The sequence below is a fragment of the Mustela putorius genome, unplaced genomic scaffold (assembly GCF_011764305.1).
Source record: "Mustela putorius furo isolate JIRA1106 unplaced genomic scaffold, ASM1176430v1.1 tig00000487_pilon_pilon_pilon, whole genome shotgun sequence".
Lineage (NCBI taxonomy): Eukaryota > Metazoa > Chordata > Mammalia > Carnivora > Mustelidae > Mustela > Mustela putorius.
In genome coordinates this window covers 7,996,036-8,013,548 of record NW_025421399.1, presented here as the reverse complement: position 1 = coordinate 8,013,548, position 17,513 = coordinate 7,996,036, and the positions used below count along the sequence as shown (strand labels likewise).

At 57.5% G+C, this 17,513-nt stretch overlaps 1 protein-coding gene across 1 annotated transcript in view; it reads left to right on the top strand.

The window, feature by feature from the left end:
* CACNG4 (calcium voltage-gated channel auxiliary subunit gamma 4) overlaps window positions 1-10,629 on the top strand; it is a 57,718-nt gene extending 47,089 nt beyond the window's left edge. The window contains exons 2-4 of the mRNA XM_004749120.3: window positions 278-361; window positions 5,667-5,807; window positions 9,503-10,629. Of these exons, the coding sequence (XP_004749177.1) occupies window positions 278-361; window positions 5,667-5,807; window positions 9,503-10,041 (764 nt within the window). The 3' untranslated portion in view covers window positions 10,042-10,629. The remainder of the gene's footprint in view (window positions 1-277; window positions 362-5,666; window positions 5,808-9,502) is intronic.
* Window positions 10,630-17,513: the final 6,884 nt, after the last annotated feature.

Here is a 17,513-nt window from a genome sequence, read left to right as displayed (position 1 = left end):
CATTGCTGGTGGGCCTTTCACACTTGCAGGTGCCCAGACGTGGACCATGACCAAGAGGGTCCCGTCCTGGGCGTTCATCCCTCTGCGTGGTCCTTCTGTGTGTGTGCCCGCTCCCGCACAGACCAGGGATGCCAGAGCTGGCCTCTCTCCTCTCTCCATGCCCCGGGCCTGCCCCAGAGCCTGGCACACACGCCGTATATGAGGCTGGAGGGAGCGGCTGCGTGAACCCGTGCCCCATGCAACATTTACCATGATCTTTCCCTCTTGCTCTCCCCAGGAATTTATAAAGGCCACTGCTTCCGGATCAATCACTTCCCAGAGGACAATGATTATGACCACGACAGCTCCGAGTATCTCCTTCGTAAGTGTCAGGAATCTTTCGCTTCCTTGGTGTGTGTAGGGGAGAGGGGGTTGCTACGGGCGGAAAGCCTGGCCCCGTGCGCATAAAGGGGGTACATCCTCCGAAGGCTCTTTCTCTCCCTTTCCAGTTCGGGATTCTTAGTCCAGAGGATGGACTTTGGTCCGACACTGCCGTGATGGGCTGAGTCTCCCAGTGGGCTTCCTTGGTGGGTAGGCCCACGTCTGGGGAGACTGAGGCCGGTAATGGTGTGGGCGTCCCCCTCCCCAGGGTGGCTGGTCATGACTAGTTCCAGAGTCACCAGTTGCTGCTGCTGGGCCCGGGACAGGGAGGTTAGACAAAGGCTTGCCCAGGCCAAGCATCCCAAGGGCGGGCACGATAGCCTAAATACATTGCACTGCCAGCCTTGGGCCTGCCTACCCCCGCCCCACACACCCAGCATTCTATTCTGGAAAATTCAGAGGAAGCGGCACCCTCAGGCTGCCTGGGGGAGAAGGCAAGGAGGGGTGGCCGAGCCGGGCTCTGATGTCCACGCTCACGACACCAGCTGGGGGAGCCCCCGCCTATGCCCAGGCCCTGTGGCCGGGTTAGTCCCCCGACGGGAAGTCACAGCATATGTTGGACAAGGACAAACCCCGTTCCACACCCTAAAGCTGGATCTCACCGCCGGGCCTGTGAATACCTCCCTGGGAGGAAGGATGAGGCTGCAGCCAGGGAAGGGCCCAGAAATGGAAGAAATGCCCGCTTTGAAGCCACTTTCCCTTTCCCATTAGCTAAGACACACACAGAGCTGCTCACAGCATCCCCCTCGGGGGCCGGGGCCCGGCTTCAGTTATGGAGAATCGATAACCAGCGTCCTCCGAGAGAGCTCAGTCTACTCTGCACCTGCTTATGGATCGTTTTTCGTTTTTGTTTTTCCTAAGAGAAAGGATTTGGGTTCTGAGTCATCCGGGGAAACAGTCCAGCGTGCGGTTCCCGTGGGGTCTGGGGAAGTGCTGGGCGGCTCTGGCTGGGCCCAGAACCTGAAAAAATTGGGGGCTAGATCTGCCTCCCAAGATCCCTGTCACCTTCTCTTCCTCCTCTTGCCGGTCCTTTCTTTCTGCTTTTGGGGGGAAAACACGGAAGCAAGCAAATGATAGTCCACAGGGCCGCCGCAAATGGCCGTACAGCTGACGCACTGCTCAAGGAATGCCACGTACATAGACTGTGGCATAAATGACACCCTTCAAGTTGTACAGTGCGTGGCCTGCACAGCCATCCGGGGCGACCCCTGGTGCTCAGACCGGCGGGGATGGCTCAACTGGAAATGAAGCCCGACTCAGAACCTGCCATTCTCTGCCCTACTCAGGGCACTCAGGTGGTTCTTAAGGCTCTGAGAGCAGATTTGCCCCCACTGGGGGTGTGAGGATCGAGGCCTGGAGAAACAAAGCATCCCCTCTCCTGTTTCCCCGCTTGAGCTTACTTGAGGTTATGGCCGTTGGCGCGCTGGCTCTTCCTCTTTACTTCCCTGCCCCTGTCTCCTCTTCACGCAATCTCTTTCGACCCAGAGACCAGACAATGTAGCTGCTTGAGGTCCCAGCAGGAAGCAGACTGGTTGGCTCAGATGGGGTGGAGGAAGGGGAGCCGGTGAGGGACTGTTTACAAAGGGGTGGGCGGGCTTAAAGGAAACTGGCGGGGATGGTGAGACCACCGGGCATGGCAGCTAGGGGGCAGCTAGGGGAAGCCCTTCCCCTCCTGGGCCCAGCCGGTGAGGAAAGCAGGTATGGGAACTGGGAAGGGGGACGCTTGAAGACAGGGCTGCCTGGCAGGAGCTGTGGCTTTCAGGAAGGCAGGCAGCCACCTCAGGAAGGAAGCTAAGGGGGGGAACACTCCCCTGCACTCTCCTCCCAAAGCCAGAGGCCAGGGAGCCCCCATATCCCGTGCATGGCTTGTGCCTCCCAGGGCCCAGGGCAGGATGCCAAAGGTTGGAACAAGGATACGGAGGGGTAGATCAGGAATGTGCTGCCCACTCTCCCGTCCAGCTTCAGGCTCCTGCTGTCCTCCTACTCGGCCAGGGTACCTGAGGTTGGGGGTCAAAAGGACTAGGAGGGGCCTAGCAGCGATTTTCCCAGATTGATGGTGACGGAATGTCAACGAAAGCTCATTTGGGAAGGAAAAGCGTTCCTCGGGTGTACACAGTGCGGGGAGCAGCGGGCTCATTAACAAGCCCAGAGAAGCCCAAGGACAAGAAGAAGTGATGGCTTTGGGCCGGCAGCTCTAGCTGCTGCTGGAACTGGGGCGGAGGGCAGATCTAAGGTGTTTTTCCTCCGTGTTGGAAACGGTCTGCGGAAACAAGGAAGCGGTCTTGAAACAAGGTTCAGAGTGCAGGTACCTGGGAGCTTCAGCCAGAGGAAGGAGGCAACCCCTGGGGACAAGCCAAGGGTATGGTCACTGTGACCATCCCCCCAGATTCCCAATATTTGGTCCTCTGGTCCCCAGACTATTGTGATCCCAAAAACATATAGATGCACAGGAGAGAGAGAGAGACAAGGGTCACGAGAGCTCATTTCATCACCCATTTAACAAAAAGTGGTTATGGACCTATGTGCCAGGCACTGTATTAGGCACGTGGGATACTGCAGTGAACACAACAGCGCTCTGTCGTCCTGGTGCTAACATTCCAGTGGAGAACAGGGGGGTCTGAGAAGGTCACAGAGGTACCATGATGTCTGCCTGTGAGAGCCTGTTGGGGTGCACCTTAGCTGTCCAGCAGGTCCGAGGCTGTGTTCAACAAGTCAAGAACAAGGTCAACCTTCAGGCCGTATGCTCTGAGGTCTTCCAGAGAATCCAGGCTCATACATTGAGTTGCATAACTGTCAGAGGGCTTCCTCCCAGCCTTGGGGCTCTGGCAGTGCCCACACTAGTTGATAGACCCATAGGCAGGTGTGGAGAGGGTCACCACCCCACACCCCGTCTGCCATGTCTCTTCCACCGGCTCCACTAGACCAACCCTAGAGATTCCCATCCACCCTGCCCTGTGCCTGGTGCCCTTTCTCCAGGCTCCGCATTTTCCCAGCAGGCAGCTGATTTCTGTACTAAACCCGTGTCAGGCCTTAAGAGCGGGTATCAGGGCTGCTGGGAGGTCATGGTGTGCCTGCGGGGGAGTTAGAAGGAGGTGGCCATCCTCTGGAGAGACAGGGCTAGCTTCGGCTAGATTTGGCTGTGACGCGTGGGCTAGACCTCAGCCCCACTTGTCCCTCAGCTCTGTGCAAGACCCAACTCATACCACCGTCCACAGCGACCCCAGCTGGTGTCCGCACAGCCAGAACTCGGGGATGAGCCTATGCGGCAAAGGATAGTTATACACATGACTTACCTGGGCAGGGTGGATGGCTCGGAGCCAAGTCTGACCTCAGGGACCTTGGAGGAACCAGGCTTCCTCCTCTCCAGCCTCCAACCTGTCTGCAGAACGAGGACGTCTAAGGGGAGCTGAAATCAGATTTTTCTGGTCAGCACGGCTCAGAGGCATGTTTCCCAAGCCCACGGGAAACCTCCTCCCAGAGCCTGTGGCTGCAAGAAGGCAGAGGAAGGGGGAGGAGGAGGTCCTGGAGAGAAGAGCTTTATTTAACGCCCCCAACAAAGCCCCCTCTGTGAAGCAGGGCACACACTGGTGGGCTTACAAGGAAGGGGACAAATGCTGCCTTCAGAGGCTGAGAGGCCACAGACTCCCTCAGCTGGCTCAGGAGTTGGCGCCTGCCAGGGCTCCCGGGCTCACTGTCCCCTGCTGGGGCCACCAAGTGTCCCTGTAGCCAGGATTTCTCCTGGGCTGGGAGGTGTAGCAGGCAGGTGCATCAGGCAGGACAGCTCGGGGCTCCTCCTGTCCTTCCTCCTAGCCAGACACTAAGGAAGAGGGACCCAGGTCTCCAGAGCCCTTCCAAAATGGAGGGAGTGCATTCTTTGCCTAGGGCCACCCAGGATAAAGTGCCATGAGCTGGCTGGCCTCAAAGGACAGGAGTTTACTCTCATGGGTGTGGAGGCTGAAGACTTCAAGGGGTGGTGGCCCGGCTGCACTCCCTCCACGGGCCCTGGGGGAGAAGCTGTCCTCCTCTCCAGCGTTTACGGCTCAGGCTGTCGTTGACCTGGGGCTACTTTACCCCTTTCTGTCTCTGTCTTCACACGCCTTCTCTCCCAGGTGCCTTGTCTTCTGCTTGTCTCTCTCCCTCCTCTTACAAGGGTACTTGTCCTTGGATTTGGGACCCCCCCTCATCTAGGATGGTGTCCTCTTGAGATCCCTAATTTAATCACAGCCTCGAAGAGCTTGTATCCAAATAAAAGTCACATTTGTAGGTTCCCGTGGGTGGGATGTGGTCATATCTGGGGGCGGGAAGGATTCAACCCCCACAGATAGGTATGACTACTCTCCCCGGGTTATAAAGGAGGGGACTGCTGTTGTCAGAAGTCCATGGCCCTGGCCATCCCCCTCATCGGGGGCGGAGCAAATGTGCACACCAAGCTCTGCTGGGTGGCAGGGTCCGCTCGTGTCCCACTCTGTGTAGCTACCCCATCCCCTGTGACCTCGGGAGGTCCCGTGCTTCTGCGTGTCACCTGGGGTTGAGGACAGTGATGAAGAGGCCAGAGAGAGAAGCTCCCCTAGGAGGGGTGTGCTACAGCCAGGCCCTGTGCTAAGCCCCTTATTCGTACAAAACCAACCGTCAGGTGTAGGTACCACTGTGAGCTGCTTTCTGGAAACGGGCGAGCTCCGTTTTAGGTGAAGTGATTTGACCCAAGCCACACAGCCAGCATGTCGCAGAGCAGACTCAGGACCGTCTGATGCCAAAGCCTGTGTTCTCAGCTACCCATCAGAGCGGCCTCTTGTGGACACCACTTCCCAGCCTTCCAGAGGCTTCTTAGAGATGGTGCCGGTGAAAGGCTCTGTGGATTGTGAGGTCTCATCTGAACGGAAGGCAGACCAGCCTTTTCATGACTCTCATTGCAGCTCCCAGATGTCGCTGAGGGGCTCTCCTGCCTGCAGGCTGGCAGAAGTGTGACCCACACCCAGGGAGAGCCTAAGCGAGCCACGGGCAGATGTGACTCCAGGCCACCTGGCATCCTGCAGGGAGTAACCAGCAAGCCTGGGCTATCCCTTGAGTCTGGCCCAGCGGCACCCACCCGGCCAGCTCCCAACCCACCGTGGTCTCCAGGGCCTGATGGGAACCTTCAAGGTCAGGGGAAGGGCCCCAAGCTTCAGGGCTCCTGGCCGGTGCCCATGGCGACGCCCAGGACAGCAGCCCCTCTCACTGCCCTCCCCTCTGTCTCCTGCCCAACCCAGGCATCGTGCGCGCCTCCAGCGTCTTCCCCATCCTCAGTACCATCCTGCTGCTGCTCGGCGGGCTGTGCATCGGCGCTGGAAGGTTCTACAGCCACAAGAACAACATCGTCCTCAGCGCGGGCATCCTCTTTGTGGCCGCGGGTGAGTCGCCAGCTCTGTTCCCCCTGCACCGGGTCTGCGTCCTGGTGCATGCATGGACCTGGGGGAGTGTGGGGGGCAGGTGTAAAGTTATTTCTCGAAATTGATTTCAGGTGTCCAAGTGGGAGGGGGCTGGGAGCGGAAGTGGGCAACAACTGCTCAAGGGGCATGGGGTCTCTGCTTGGCGTGATGAACAATGTTCTGGACCTAGAGAGCAGTGGTGGCTGCATGACACTCCAGAGGCATTCCAAGCCATGAACGTGTGCACTTTAAAGGGTTAATTTATGTTCTGTGAATTTCACCTTGACCAGAAAGATTAATAAGTCCAAGTGTGCAAAGTGCCCCAGAAGGGCAGGGCTGGAGCCTCAGAAGCCTGTGATGGGGAAGCCCGGCTGAGTTGGTGGGGTGGACCGGGGGGCACCAAGAGGGGCTCAACGGAAGCCAGGACCTGAAGGAGCCTATCAGGTGAGGACAGGGTGAAGGGGGTACGTTACTGGCAAGGGTGCACCTCGGAGCCGCCCTCCACGACCCAGTGAAAACCCACAGAGCCGTGGGTGACCGCCACGCTCCCCCAGCCTACCTGGTCCCAAATGACTTCACACCGTCCCTCCTCTTGATGGAGACACCACGACTCATGTCTCACCACTGCAGACCTGGCGGAAGTCTGGACCGGAAGTGGGAGCCCATACACAGTCCAGGACCAAACCCTGGGTTTTCTGGCCCGAGTCTCCGGGGGAGTCTCGAGGGGGCTCCTGCCGGGGCCGAAACTGGCCGGTGGCGTCCTGAAGGCTCCAGGCAGCCCCTGTGGGATTCAGACAAACTTGCAACAGGGGTCTCTGTCAGGAGACACAGGACCTGCCTAATGTCTTAGGCCTTCTAGTACGTGAGTTTGAGATGTGTTACAAAGCTCAGTGATTCTTTTTTTTTTTTAATAAAGATTTTATTTATTTATTTGAGAGAGAGAGAGAACAAGAAAGAGCAGGAGGAATGGGAGACAGAGGGAGACGCAGGCTCCCCACTGAGCAGAAAACCCGACATGGGGCTCGATCCCAGGACTCTCGGATCATGACCTGAGCCAAAGGCAGGTGCTTACCTGAGCCGCCCAGGTGGCCCTGAATTCAGAGATTCTTTCCTAAATGGTTATCATAGCTCCCTGCTAGGCCGTAACAGGGTTCTTGCTTTCAAAGCATCTTATTTCTTCCCTCGCTCTGGTGAGGCAGCCCTAGCTTGGCCTGGGCTCTGCATCTTGAAACAGCCCAGTAGTCCCATGAGGAGGGTCAGTGAGAATCCCAGCAATGGCGTTGGTCGGTGGTGGTCTTTGGTGGTCGAGTTTCTTTTGCTGAGGACAGTGGTGGGGGGCTGCGGGAACAGGTGTGGAAGGGCCTCACGGTGCCTGACCTCATCTTGTCCACTCCTTGTGGTTTCTCTGGGAGAAGGAAGGTGACTTCGGGCCAAAGCAGTCAAGGCACTGGCTTAAAGTCTTTCGGCCAGCTTCTAATGCTCCTGTCTCGACATCCCTTCCACGTCTGTGTCCTCCCAAGGCAATTGATACTGTGTGTGTGTGTCTCTGTGTGTGTGTCAAGAGTGCAGGGTGTGCGTGTGTGTGTGTGTTGGCAAGGAGAGCCCGAGTGTAGAGCCTCCTTCCTGGCCCGGCCCCCACGCTTTTCTTTCTTGGCCCCTCCCGGGGCAGAGGTGAGAGGAGAATTCTCTCTCCTCCTTTGAGTCCCCAGCTTTTTGAAGGCATGAACCATTAAAGAAATCCTTGCCATAAGGTTTGAGTCCTGCCTCCCTTTCCTCTCCCCGAGGAAGGGAAAGAAGAATTGCACCAACCTCCACTACCAAGTAGTAGGGCCATGGTACCCGGTGCCCAGGGAGCACAACCACAGCATCCCAGATCCTGAGGAGGCCATCAGGTGGCCCAGGTGGCTTCCCTGAGGCCATCTGGTGGTAGAGACACAGGCTGTGCCCAGCGCTGTCAGCCTCCCATGTCGGGGGGTGGGGGGGCCCTCGGCGGCTGCCCATCTCCCCAGGAGGAACCATACCCAGTGCTCCAGGTCACTGGAGCCCGGGGACACTCCTCTAAAAACACGGGTCCAGAGCGGCGAGGAAGCAGGGACAAGAGCAGTCTCGGCAGACGAGCAAGGTGACGTCCACTCGTTCCCGTTTTTTCCCTGGTTTATGGAAGCTCTGATCATGGGCCACGGCCACGGCAGGCCAGGGGTCACACATGGGGCCCCCAGCTCGAGGCCTCTCCAGCCCCAGCAGTGAGGTGATTTAGACCCAGAAGCCATTTGAGGCGGGAAGTGGTCAGAGCCTGGGGAGAGGTATGGTCCAGAGGCCGGGAGGGCCTGGAGCGCACCGTCCACACTCGGATCTCTGCGGGAGGACGGAGGGCAAAGTGCGGAGACCAGATGACACGTTACTGCCCAGTGAAGCACAGCGGATGATGAGAGAACAGGAAAGCCGCCCCACCCTGTGCCGGCTGCTGTGCTAAGTACTGGGCATGTCCCAGCCCCTTCGGTCCTCACATCTGCCCCGGGAAGGGCGTACCACGGGGACTCCCGTCTGGCATGTGAGAATGCGGAGACACAGGAAGCTGAGTTATTTGCCCAAAGTTCCATGGCTGGTTGTTGGTAGAACCGGATTCAAACCCAGGCAGCCTGGCTCTACCGAACCTCTCTTCTGGGAAGATCAAGTCAAACAGAGACAGCCAACAGGGGGGTGCAGTGGGGGTCGGCTTCTCCCTCTCCCGCTTCCCCTGCTCCTACTCTCTCTCTCTCTCAAATAAGTAAATAGTGAGTAGTAACATACCGGGGAGTTTCCTGATTGTGATAAATGTACGCGGTAACATCAGCCGTTCACGGGGGAAACCCGGCGAGGAGCTAGAAAGGGGCTCTCCGCATCCTCTTCACAACTTTTCACTATGCCTAATGTCCCCAAAGTTTATTTTTAAGCTTTGAAATGCACATATCCGAGGAGGCAGAGGTTTAACATCAAGGAGTTCATCCCACGGTTGTAGTCGTGCGTGTGTGGGATGGTGTGGACACAAGGCTGTCTGTGACAGCTCTGTCACCGCAGAGGACTAGGCGCTTCCTGGACGTCCGTGGCAGAGCCCCGGTTACATGTCTGTGCAGCGGCTGCCACGGGCTCTCAGAAAGATGGACGGCTCTCTCTGTCTTGACGTGGAACCGTCTGCCAGGTAGACTGTTCCAGAAAAAGGCAAAGGGACAAAGAGTATTGTGCAAAGAAACAATAGATGTGTGTGTGTGTGTGTGTGTGTGTGTGTAAAAGAGAGGGGGAAGGAGGAAGAGAGACTGGACATAACAATGATAGAAAAACAGGGACCCCCGGGTGGCTCAGTCGGTTAAGCGTCTGCCTTCGGCTCAGATCATAGTCTTCAGAGTCCTGGGATCGAGTCCCACATCGGGCTCCTTGCTCGGCAGGGAGCCTGCTTCTCCCTCTGCCTCTGCCTGCCATTCTGTCTGCCTGTGCTCGCTCTCCCCCCCCCCTCTTATAAATAAATAAAATCTTTAAAAAAAAAAAAAAAAAACAACAACTTTAAAGGAAAGTTCACGACCGGAACAAAGCAGCGCCCGTCCGGGGAAGTGTGGCCACCAGCCCCTCCTCCTCGGCTGGTCCAGCTGCGGGTCTAACCTCTGCCTCCCTCCCTCCCACCCCCTCTTCTGCTTCTCTTCCAGGCCTCAGCAACATCATAGGCATCATCGTCTACATTTCCAGCAACACCGGCGACCCGAGCGACAAGCGCGACGAAGACAAAAAAAACCATTACAACTACGGTTGGTCTTTTTACTTTGGAGCCCTGTCCTTCATTGTGGCCGAGACCGTGGGAGTCCTGGCTGTGAACATTTACATTGAGAAAAATAAGGAGTTGAGGTTTAAGACCAGACGGGAGTTCCTCAAGGCTCCCTCCTCGTCTCCGTACGCCCGGATGCCGAGCTACAGGTACCGGCGACGGCGCTCGAGGTCCAGCTCCAGGTCCACTGAGGCCTCTCCCTCCAGGGCGGCGTCCCCGGTGGGCCTGAAGATCACCGGGGCCATCCCCATGGGCGAGCTGTCCATGTACACGCTGTCCAGGGAGCCCCTCAAGGTGACCACGGCCGCCAGCTACAGCCCCGACCAGGAGGCCAGCTTCCTGCAGGTGCACGACTTCTTCCAGCAGGACCTGAAGGAAGGCTTGCACGTCAGCATGCTGAACCGGCGGACGACCCCTGTGTGAGCTGCCCCTTCCTCTCAGCGCCGGCCTGTCCCCAGAACCGCCGTGTGGATCCCACACGAGGGCACCTGCCCCTTAAGACGGACCAACGATGGACGGAAGCCAGACCCACCCCTCCCTGGTCTCCAGCAAGTGTCGCGGGCTGGTTGGGCGCCAAGCCACCCGGGGGATGGGAAGTGGAGGCGGAAGGCTCACTTTGTCCCCAGAGAGCGTGTTTGATGCCCCGGGATTCTGAAATCTCCTGAGGCTGCACGGCCTGGAGCGACCCCCGGGGAAGACAAAATCGAGCCATTATCTCCTCTCGGAAACAAATTTTGCCAGAAGAATGGGCTTTTGGGGTCCCCCCCCACCCCGCCCCACCTGCCTCGGTGCTGGGCCCCTGGGAGGGCCTCACCGGACACACGGGGACCTTTGGACATTGGTCTGCTGCTTTCTGATCTGAGGTTTCCGAGTCCGTGAGCAGAAAACAAGGAAGCCAGAGCTTCCCCCTTCCTATCTATCGAGTGCCCTTTCTCTTTCTCTCTCTCTTTCTCTCTCTCTCTCTCTGTCTCTGGCAGTGGCCAGTTGTTGAAATAACAGTAATCCTGAGGAGAAAGCCCTGTGGCCAGCTGGTGCTTTGGCCTTTGTGCTGTCCTGGGGCCAACTTCCCTCAACCTGAGGAGACCAAGGCCTGTGGAAGAATCTGCAGAGGGGGAGGCCTTCGCCGGCTGGGGGGGTGGTGGTGAGGTAAAAGCCAGAGCCTGTCGCTGGCATTCCTATCCGCTTGTAGAAGTTTCTGCCTCCCACGGGAAGGGCAGAACACACTGATGGTACTTGAGAGTTTGGAAGATTCCACGGGTCTGAGGAAAGGTGGCCATAGGTTGCTCCCCACTGAGCTGAGGAGCTGCTCTGTCCCTCCTCGGGGAGAGGGAGGGGCAGACCCCCCGCCCCCCACCCCCCGCCCCAAACACACACTGGTATTTGGCAACAGGAGCCTGAAATTCTGAGCAAGAAAGGAGACCCAAGGGTAAATAGTGACCAAAAAATCAGATCAAACGTCCATTTCCTAAGCAGCCGTTAATCACGACTGATTGCCGGTGAAGGCCGGGGAAGCAAGTGACATTGGTTTCTTCATCTTAAAAAGGCCTGGGATTGTGATTCTTTCTGCCACCCCCGTGAAGGGCTCAGCCGAGAATATGTGGATGGAAAGGCCGTACCGTGCTGTCCTCCCTCCTCGCGAGAGGGACGTCCCAGCCCCAAGGGACCGGGGAGGCGACTCCGCGTCTGACATTCTTTCCATCGGCAACCATCCCTTTCCCTCCTGAAGCAAGCGGCGAACGTGGAAGCGTGTGTGGGTTGAGAAGCCAAACTTTCTGGAACAGGGAGCTCGCCCTCTTTTATATCAAACACGTGCTTTCTAAAGACAAATCCTTTCTTACTTTTTGAGACTTGGTAATCCCACCTCGAGCGGTCGTCTGTGGTCCCAGTAGCTGTCATCCTTAGAAGTGACAAGCAAATTCTTACCTCAGCCACCTGCTCAGCGACAACCCCCTCCCCCAACCCCCCCACTCCCCCCCAACCCGGGGTGGACTCAGCCCCTTAGGAGTTCAGATCTGGGTCATGGTCACCTCCAACATCCTTCACCCCCCCACACCCCCAGAGAGGACATCTCCCCGAGGACCCCCCTCACCTGACCGCCCCAGAGTGTGGGCCCATGGAGGCGCCGTGTGCTGGGGACCCTTTTGTGCTTGCTCGAAACCCCTTCCTCCTGTTGAGGTTGGCTTTGTGTGGTGGTTTGTCCAAGCATGTGCAGCCGTGAATAATGGCGTGTCAGGGCTCGTGGCCCGCCCTGCTGGGGCCAATCCTGTCCCCGTCCCGCCCCCACCCCCGACTGCCCTCGGCAGTCTGCCCCCACCCCCCATCTAGGACACCATCGCACCAGACTCGAAGGAAGGGGGCAAAATCTGGGAGCCCATCCCCCAGCGAGGTCCCCAGGCTCTTCTGTCCCTTCCCAAAGCCGGGCAGCTGTGCTCTTTCTCCACCTCCACACCTGCTGCCCTGGTGGTTTCTGTCATTTCACAGAGAAAGCTGTGTTCCAATGAATCCTACCTCTTGCCCAGTCCCAGGCAGAGACTGTGGGGCCCGCTCTAGGGACCAGGAAAGCCTAGAAAAGAGAAAACAAAGGACAGAAGAGCAGGAGCAGGACCACCTCAGCGCCCCTGATCTTCATGGGTTTGCTCCCCACCATGCCCCCTCGGGCTCCCGGCCCCTCGGCCCTGGCCACCCCTCCTGCTCACCGCCTCTCAGCCGAGGCTGCCCCGGGGACGTGCGCGGAGCCGGCTCCCTGCCACCTGTCGGTCCGAGACCTTGCGTCCAGGGCCGGACGCAGTGGCCCGTGGCCGCCCCCTCCTGCCCCACGACCCTCTCCAACCAGCCCCTGTGTGTTTCGCCAGTTAAGCACCTGTGAATCCTGTACCGACTACTGGTTTTGGGTTGTTAGTTCTGTCTTTTTTTTAATTAAATAAAAACATTTTTAAAATGCTCTCTTCTTGCTGTGGGGGCGGGAGGAAGGGTAGATAGAGCTCCCCTCAAGTCTTGGTGAGCACTTAAGGCAAATAGTGTCTCCCTGAGTCCGGGGGACAGAGTGGGGCCTCCCGGAGAAGGGGGAGGGAGGGTGGATTCTGTGCTGGTCAAGGTGGGTTTCTCCCGCTTTAACCGGGTTTCAGACTGCTGGGCGGTGCCGTCCAGGTGCCGTCCACGGCTGGGCTGGAAGGTGGACCGGCCGTCCTGGGGCAGCGGTGGGGGCACGCAGGCAGCCGAGCAAGCCTGATCTGTCTTCAGGACTCTGCAGGGCGGCAGCCAGACTGATGCAACCATAGCCTCGGGGGCCCTATGCTTCCCGGCTGGGTTTCTAAGGCATCCAGCCTCCTTTGCCTTCCACATTCTGAAATGATTAAGAAATAAAGGACGGCCTAGTACCAAAATGACTGGGGAAGCCAGACCGGAGGCCACATGGGACCAGGCCACCTAATCCCAGGCCCAGCAGCTGGCCACCACTACCCCCAGCCACTGAGGAGTGAGGTCAGGGTCAGAGAGAGGGACGGTGTGACCCCTCTGATCAGAGCAATGATGACATACTGTCACAAGTTCCGTCTGGTCCCAGCACCTTCACCCTCACAGACCAGCACTGGCGGGTTTGGCTTCTCAAACTCCCTCTCGGGAGCTGACAAGGGGATGATTGGGGTCCCCACCCCCGTTCTACCCGAGCGGCAGCCCATGGGGCTCTCAACATCCAAGTACATCTTCTCCTGTCTTCCAGGACCCAGACTGTGGGTTTTCCTCCTAGAGCCCCAAGCTTTGCTGCTCCTCCTGGAACCCAGAAGCACTAAACTCTGAGCCTCAAGAAGACCTTTCTCACCCTGGTCCCCGCCAAGAGAGGGCAAGGGTGCCCAGTCCCCACTCCGATGGCTGCAGAAACCACTCCCAGCGGGTCCGATCTTTCAACCCTGGCTTTCTGACCCTCCGTCCTCCTGCCTGATATAGATACATGGGGAGACGGAGGTCCCAGACAAGCCACCAGGTCCCGGGGCCAGGGGTATTCGACTTCCCACACCCACCGACTGGGCCCCTGCCAAGCTTCAGGCCGATGCCTCTGCCAGGCTGGGCCAATGCTGCCCAGCACAAGCCCCACGAGCCAAAATGTCCCTGCCTCCTGTTCATTCTTAGCCTTCAGGAAACTCTGGCTCAGCACGAGCTTTGCAGCCATTCTGGTGGAACCCCGCAGCGGTCTCTGGATGCGATGCCCCCAACATGGGGCTCACGTGGTCACGGCTTTCCGTCAACTTAAATTCAGCCCCCCCTCATTTGCAGCAGTCAAGAACCGACTCAACAACGGCCCCCCATTCTTCCCTCCACTTGCATCACTGAGAGCAGACCACCAGCATAACCAGAACTCCTCCGTGCCCCATCGTAGAATGGCTTAATGCAATAAAAGTTTCCTTCTCATTCATGGCCAGTCCCACCCACGGGGCGGGGTGGGGGTGGGACCTTCAGAGGTAAAGCCCATCCTGGGGAGGCTCCTTCATCTTCGACCTAGGCTTCCGACGTCACCCTGGCATCGACATCCAGCAGCCCGAAGGAGAAGACAGAGGGCAGGCGATCTTGGGAAGAGGAGAGACTTGCCGGGACGCTTAATGGACCAGGAAGCTGTGACTTTCCCTTCTGCTCATGTGCCGTTGGCCAGAATTCAATAACACAGTCACATCGCTAAGAGTCAGGGAGGAAACCGGTGAGGGGAGCGGCTGGCCAGTCCCAGCTCCCTGGTCTGGTCTATGTCCTTCAGTTCCTCCCTCTTTCGCCTCCCCCACCACCAGTCTTTGGGGGACATGCCCCCTTGACACTGACTTTGGGACTGCATCCACCTCTGTGTGGCCGGAGCCCTCCTTCAGCACCAGTGGGACGCCTGGCCTCTTCCCTGCCCCAGACGCCCCATCTGTAAAATGGGCCCAGGCTCCCTTTTCCCGGAGTTTAGAGGAATAGGCCTGAGTTTGCACCTCGATCCAGACAGAAAACCACAGAACGCTGGACATCATGCCCAGCAGGAGGGATGGGTACTGTAGGAACCCTCTCATTGATGCCTTCATCCTAGGAGAGGAAATAAGCCCAAAGAGAAAGGGAGGGACTCACGGAAGAAAAAGAAGGAGGAAAAATCCTTTTTGAAGATGTTCGCAACACTCATGAAAGGGAGTGGCCACGAGCCCAGTGGTTCTCAAGCAGGGGTGATTTTGGTCTCCAAGGGACACTTGTCAGTGTCTAGAAATGTTCTTGGCTGTCACAACTTGGAAGAGGGTGGCGGTCCTGGCACCTAGTGCGTGGCGGCTAGGGACGGCGCTCAGCACACCACACCTTCATCCCGCCCACCAGAAACGACCTAGTCCAAAATGTCGATGCCCAACCCCGCGCACAGGCCTGGTTCCACAGTGAGGGAGACAAAGGCGCCGGCGGGCGAGGTCCCTGGGCCTCAACGCTGTGGACATATTAGGAGAACGCGTTCATTTATTCCTAGGGTTCCGTGCCCTGCCACACTTTCTGAGTTTTGCCTTTTCCCTCTTCGCTTCTGAGCCGGCAGTTTGGGGAACAGTCAGGTTGTGGCAGAAGAAAATGGGAAAACGGACGCTTGTCCGGGGTGGGGTGGGGTGGGGGTGCTTGGGTTTCAGGCAGAAAAGGCTGATGGAATCCAACCAAACAGGCCACCAGAGTAGAAGCCTAGCCTCGCTTGAGGCTGGGAGGGAACAGCTGCCGAGCCCTTCCCGGCCCGCGTCCACCCGGCAGCTGCAGGGACCAGGCCTGGAGCCAGAAAGACCGACTTACCAGCAGGCAGCCCTGGGCAAGGCGCCCAACATCTCGGAGCCCCCATTCCCTCCTCCTGGCTCAGATGGGGAGGGAGCCCTTCCCTCCCAGGGTAATTGGGAGAATGAATAAAACTTCAGCAAATGGGGAAATGTACATAAATACCCCAGCTCAGCAAGGAGCATTAAGAGTGAGCTTTCAGGACTGTTTGTTGACTGACAACATACAAGGAGTTTCTCCAGGTGGACTGTTCTAGAACAGCCCTTGGAGGTGGTTCTCTGGGAGCCAGGCCCATAGGGTGCCGTGCCCACTGCACCTTGGTTTGGGAGACACCTGTCATCTACCCGATCCAGCCCCTAGAGAGCGGGTTCTTGCCGCAGCTGCTTCTCCGGCAAAAGCCCATTCATTTCCCGCCTTCAGTGGTCTCCAGGCCATGAATTGGCCTCCAGACCACCACTGGCACGGCTGCCACAGGGCTCCTGCCCTCTTTGCAGCTTCTGCAGGCCCCCAAACCTTACCTGGGCCCTCCCCGTTCCTCACAGGCCATGTCAGCTGCAAGAGCCCAGGCCTGACCATTTTCAGGTGCCCCCGGGCTACACCAGAAGGTCTGGGGTCCTAGCATGAGGTTGGCATGGAGGTGAGGCCTGGGGCACGGGACGGGGAGGGTAAAGCTGGGGGAGGGGAGGCTTCCCCGCAGGGAGCTCGGAGCCAGCACATGACTTCAGCTCCCTGCACTGGTTCCTAATATAGCACCCCGGCTGCCCAGCCCTGGACATGAGGGGTGGGGTGAGGGACTGAGGGTAGGAGAGGCGCTCGGGGACATTGAATCCAAAGGGGGAGATGGAGCCCAATAACACCTGATACGGATATTTTTAAAATTGCGGCTTCCAACAAAATCACCGGTACAACCTCAGGAACAGAAGTCTGCCGTGGAGAGGGTTAAAAGTGCTTCTCCCTCTGCTTACAACGCAGGACGGGGACCTTGGAAGGACCTCCTTCCTGACTTTTGTCCCCTGATAAGTTGTCTCAGAGAAACACGAACCCCTGTGGGATCTCCAGGAACCACAAATTAAACTGCAAAGAGCTAGGTCCTTTTTAAAACAAATCACTATGCTTTCCAAATCCTAAGAGCATTCCTTTTTACCTTTAAAAATCTGAAAAATACAGGGCACCCCAAGGCATGTCAGGGTGAGGCTTAATACGCTGTCTCTATTCACTGTTTCGCATCATGGGAATCTTCCTGGGTCTTTTTTTTTTTTTTTTTTTTAAGATTTTATTTATTTACTTGACAGGCAGAGATTAGAAATAGGCAGAGAGGCAGGCAGAGAGAGAGAGAGGAGGAAGCAGGCTCCCCACTGAGCAGAGAGCCCGATGCAGGGCTCGATCCCAGGACTCTGGGACCATGACCTGAGCCTAAGGCAGAGGCTTTAACCCACTGAGCCACCCAGGCAACCCAGTCTTTTTTTTTTTTTTTTTAAGATTTGTTTGTTTATTTTGGAAAGAGAGAGAGAGAGCACATGGATGCAAGTGAGGGTAGGGACAGAGGGAGGAAGAGAATCTCAAGCAGACGCCCCACTGGGCACAGAATCCAGCCGAGGCTCCACGCAGGGCTCTATCTATCCCACAACCCTGAGATCACGACCTGCATCAAAACCAAGAGTCAGATGCTTCACCCACTGAGCCACCCAGGTGTCCCTCCCCGTGTCTTTAAATATTCCTCGAAACCTCAGTCTCTAACGGCTGCATCAAACAGAGATGTCATTTATCTGACTCACGTCCTACGGCTGGACACAGCTTATTTGCTCCCTAGACCTTAGAGAGCGTCTGAATGGGGCCAAAGCGCTGGGATCCTCAGGGTGCATTTGGCTAAGATCTGGTGACTTTTCACTATAAACATCTGCCTCAGCTTTGCCCTAGAGGAAGAGGAAAAGGTCAGACTCCTTGTGCACCCCGAAAGACACTCAGGATCTCGTCTCTACGCACACCTGCATGTCTGGGCTGGGGGAATAACAGCCTCCCCTCCCCAGCTTTATGACAAGTTCCTCTTGAAAGGCTAGGGCTGCTTCATTCCACCAGACCTCGCAACAAGCCATCCTCAGCCAGGCTGAAGGCAATTCCTTCTCTCTCAGAGCAGATCAGTTAGTAGG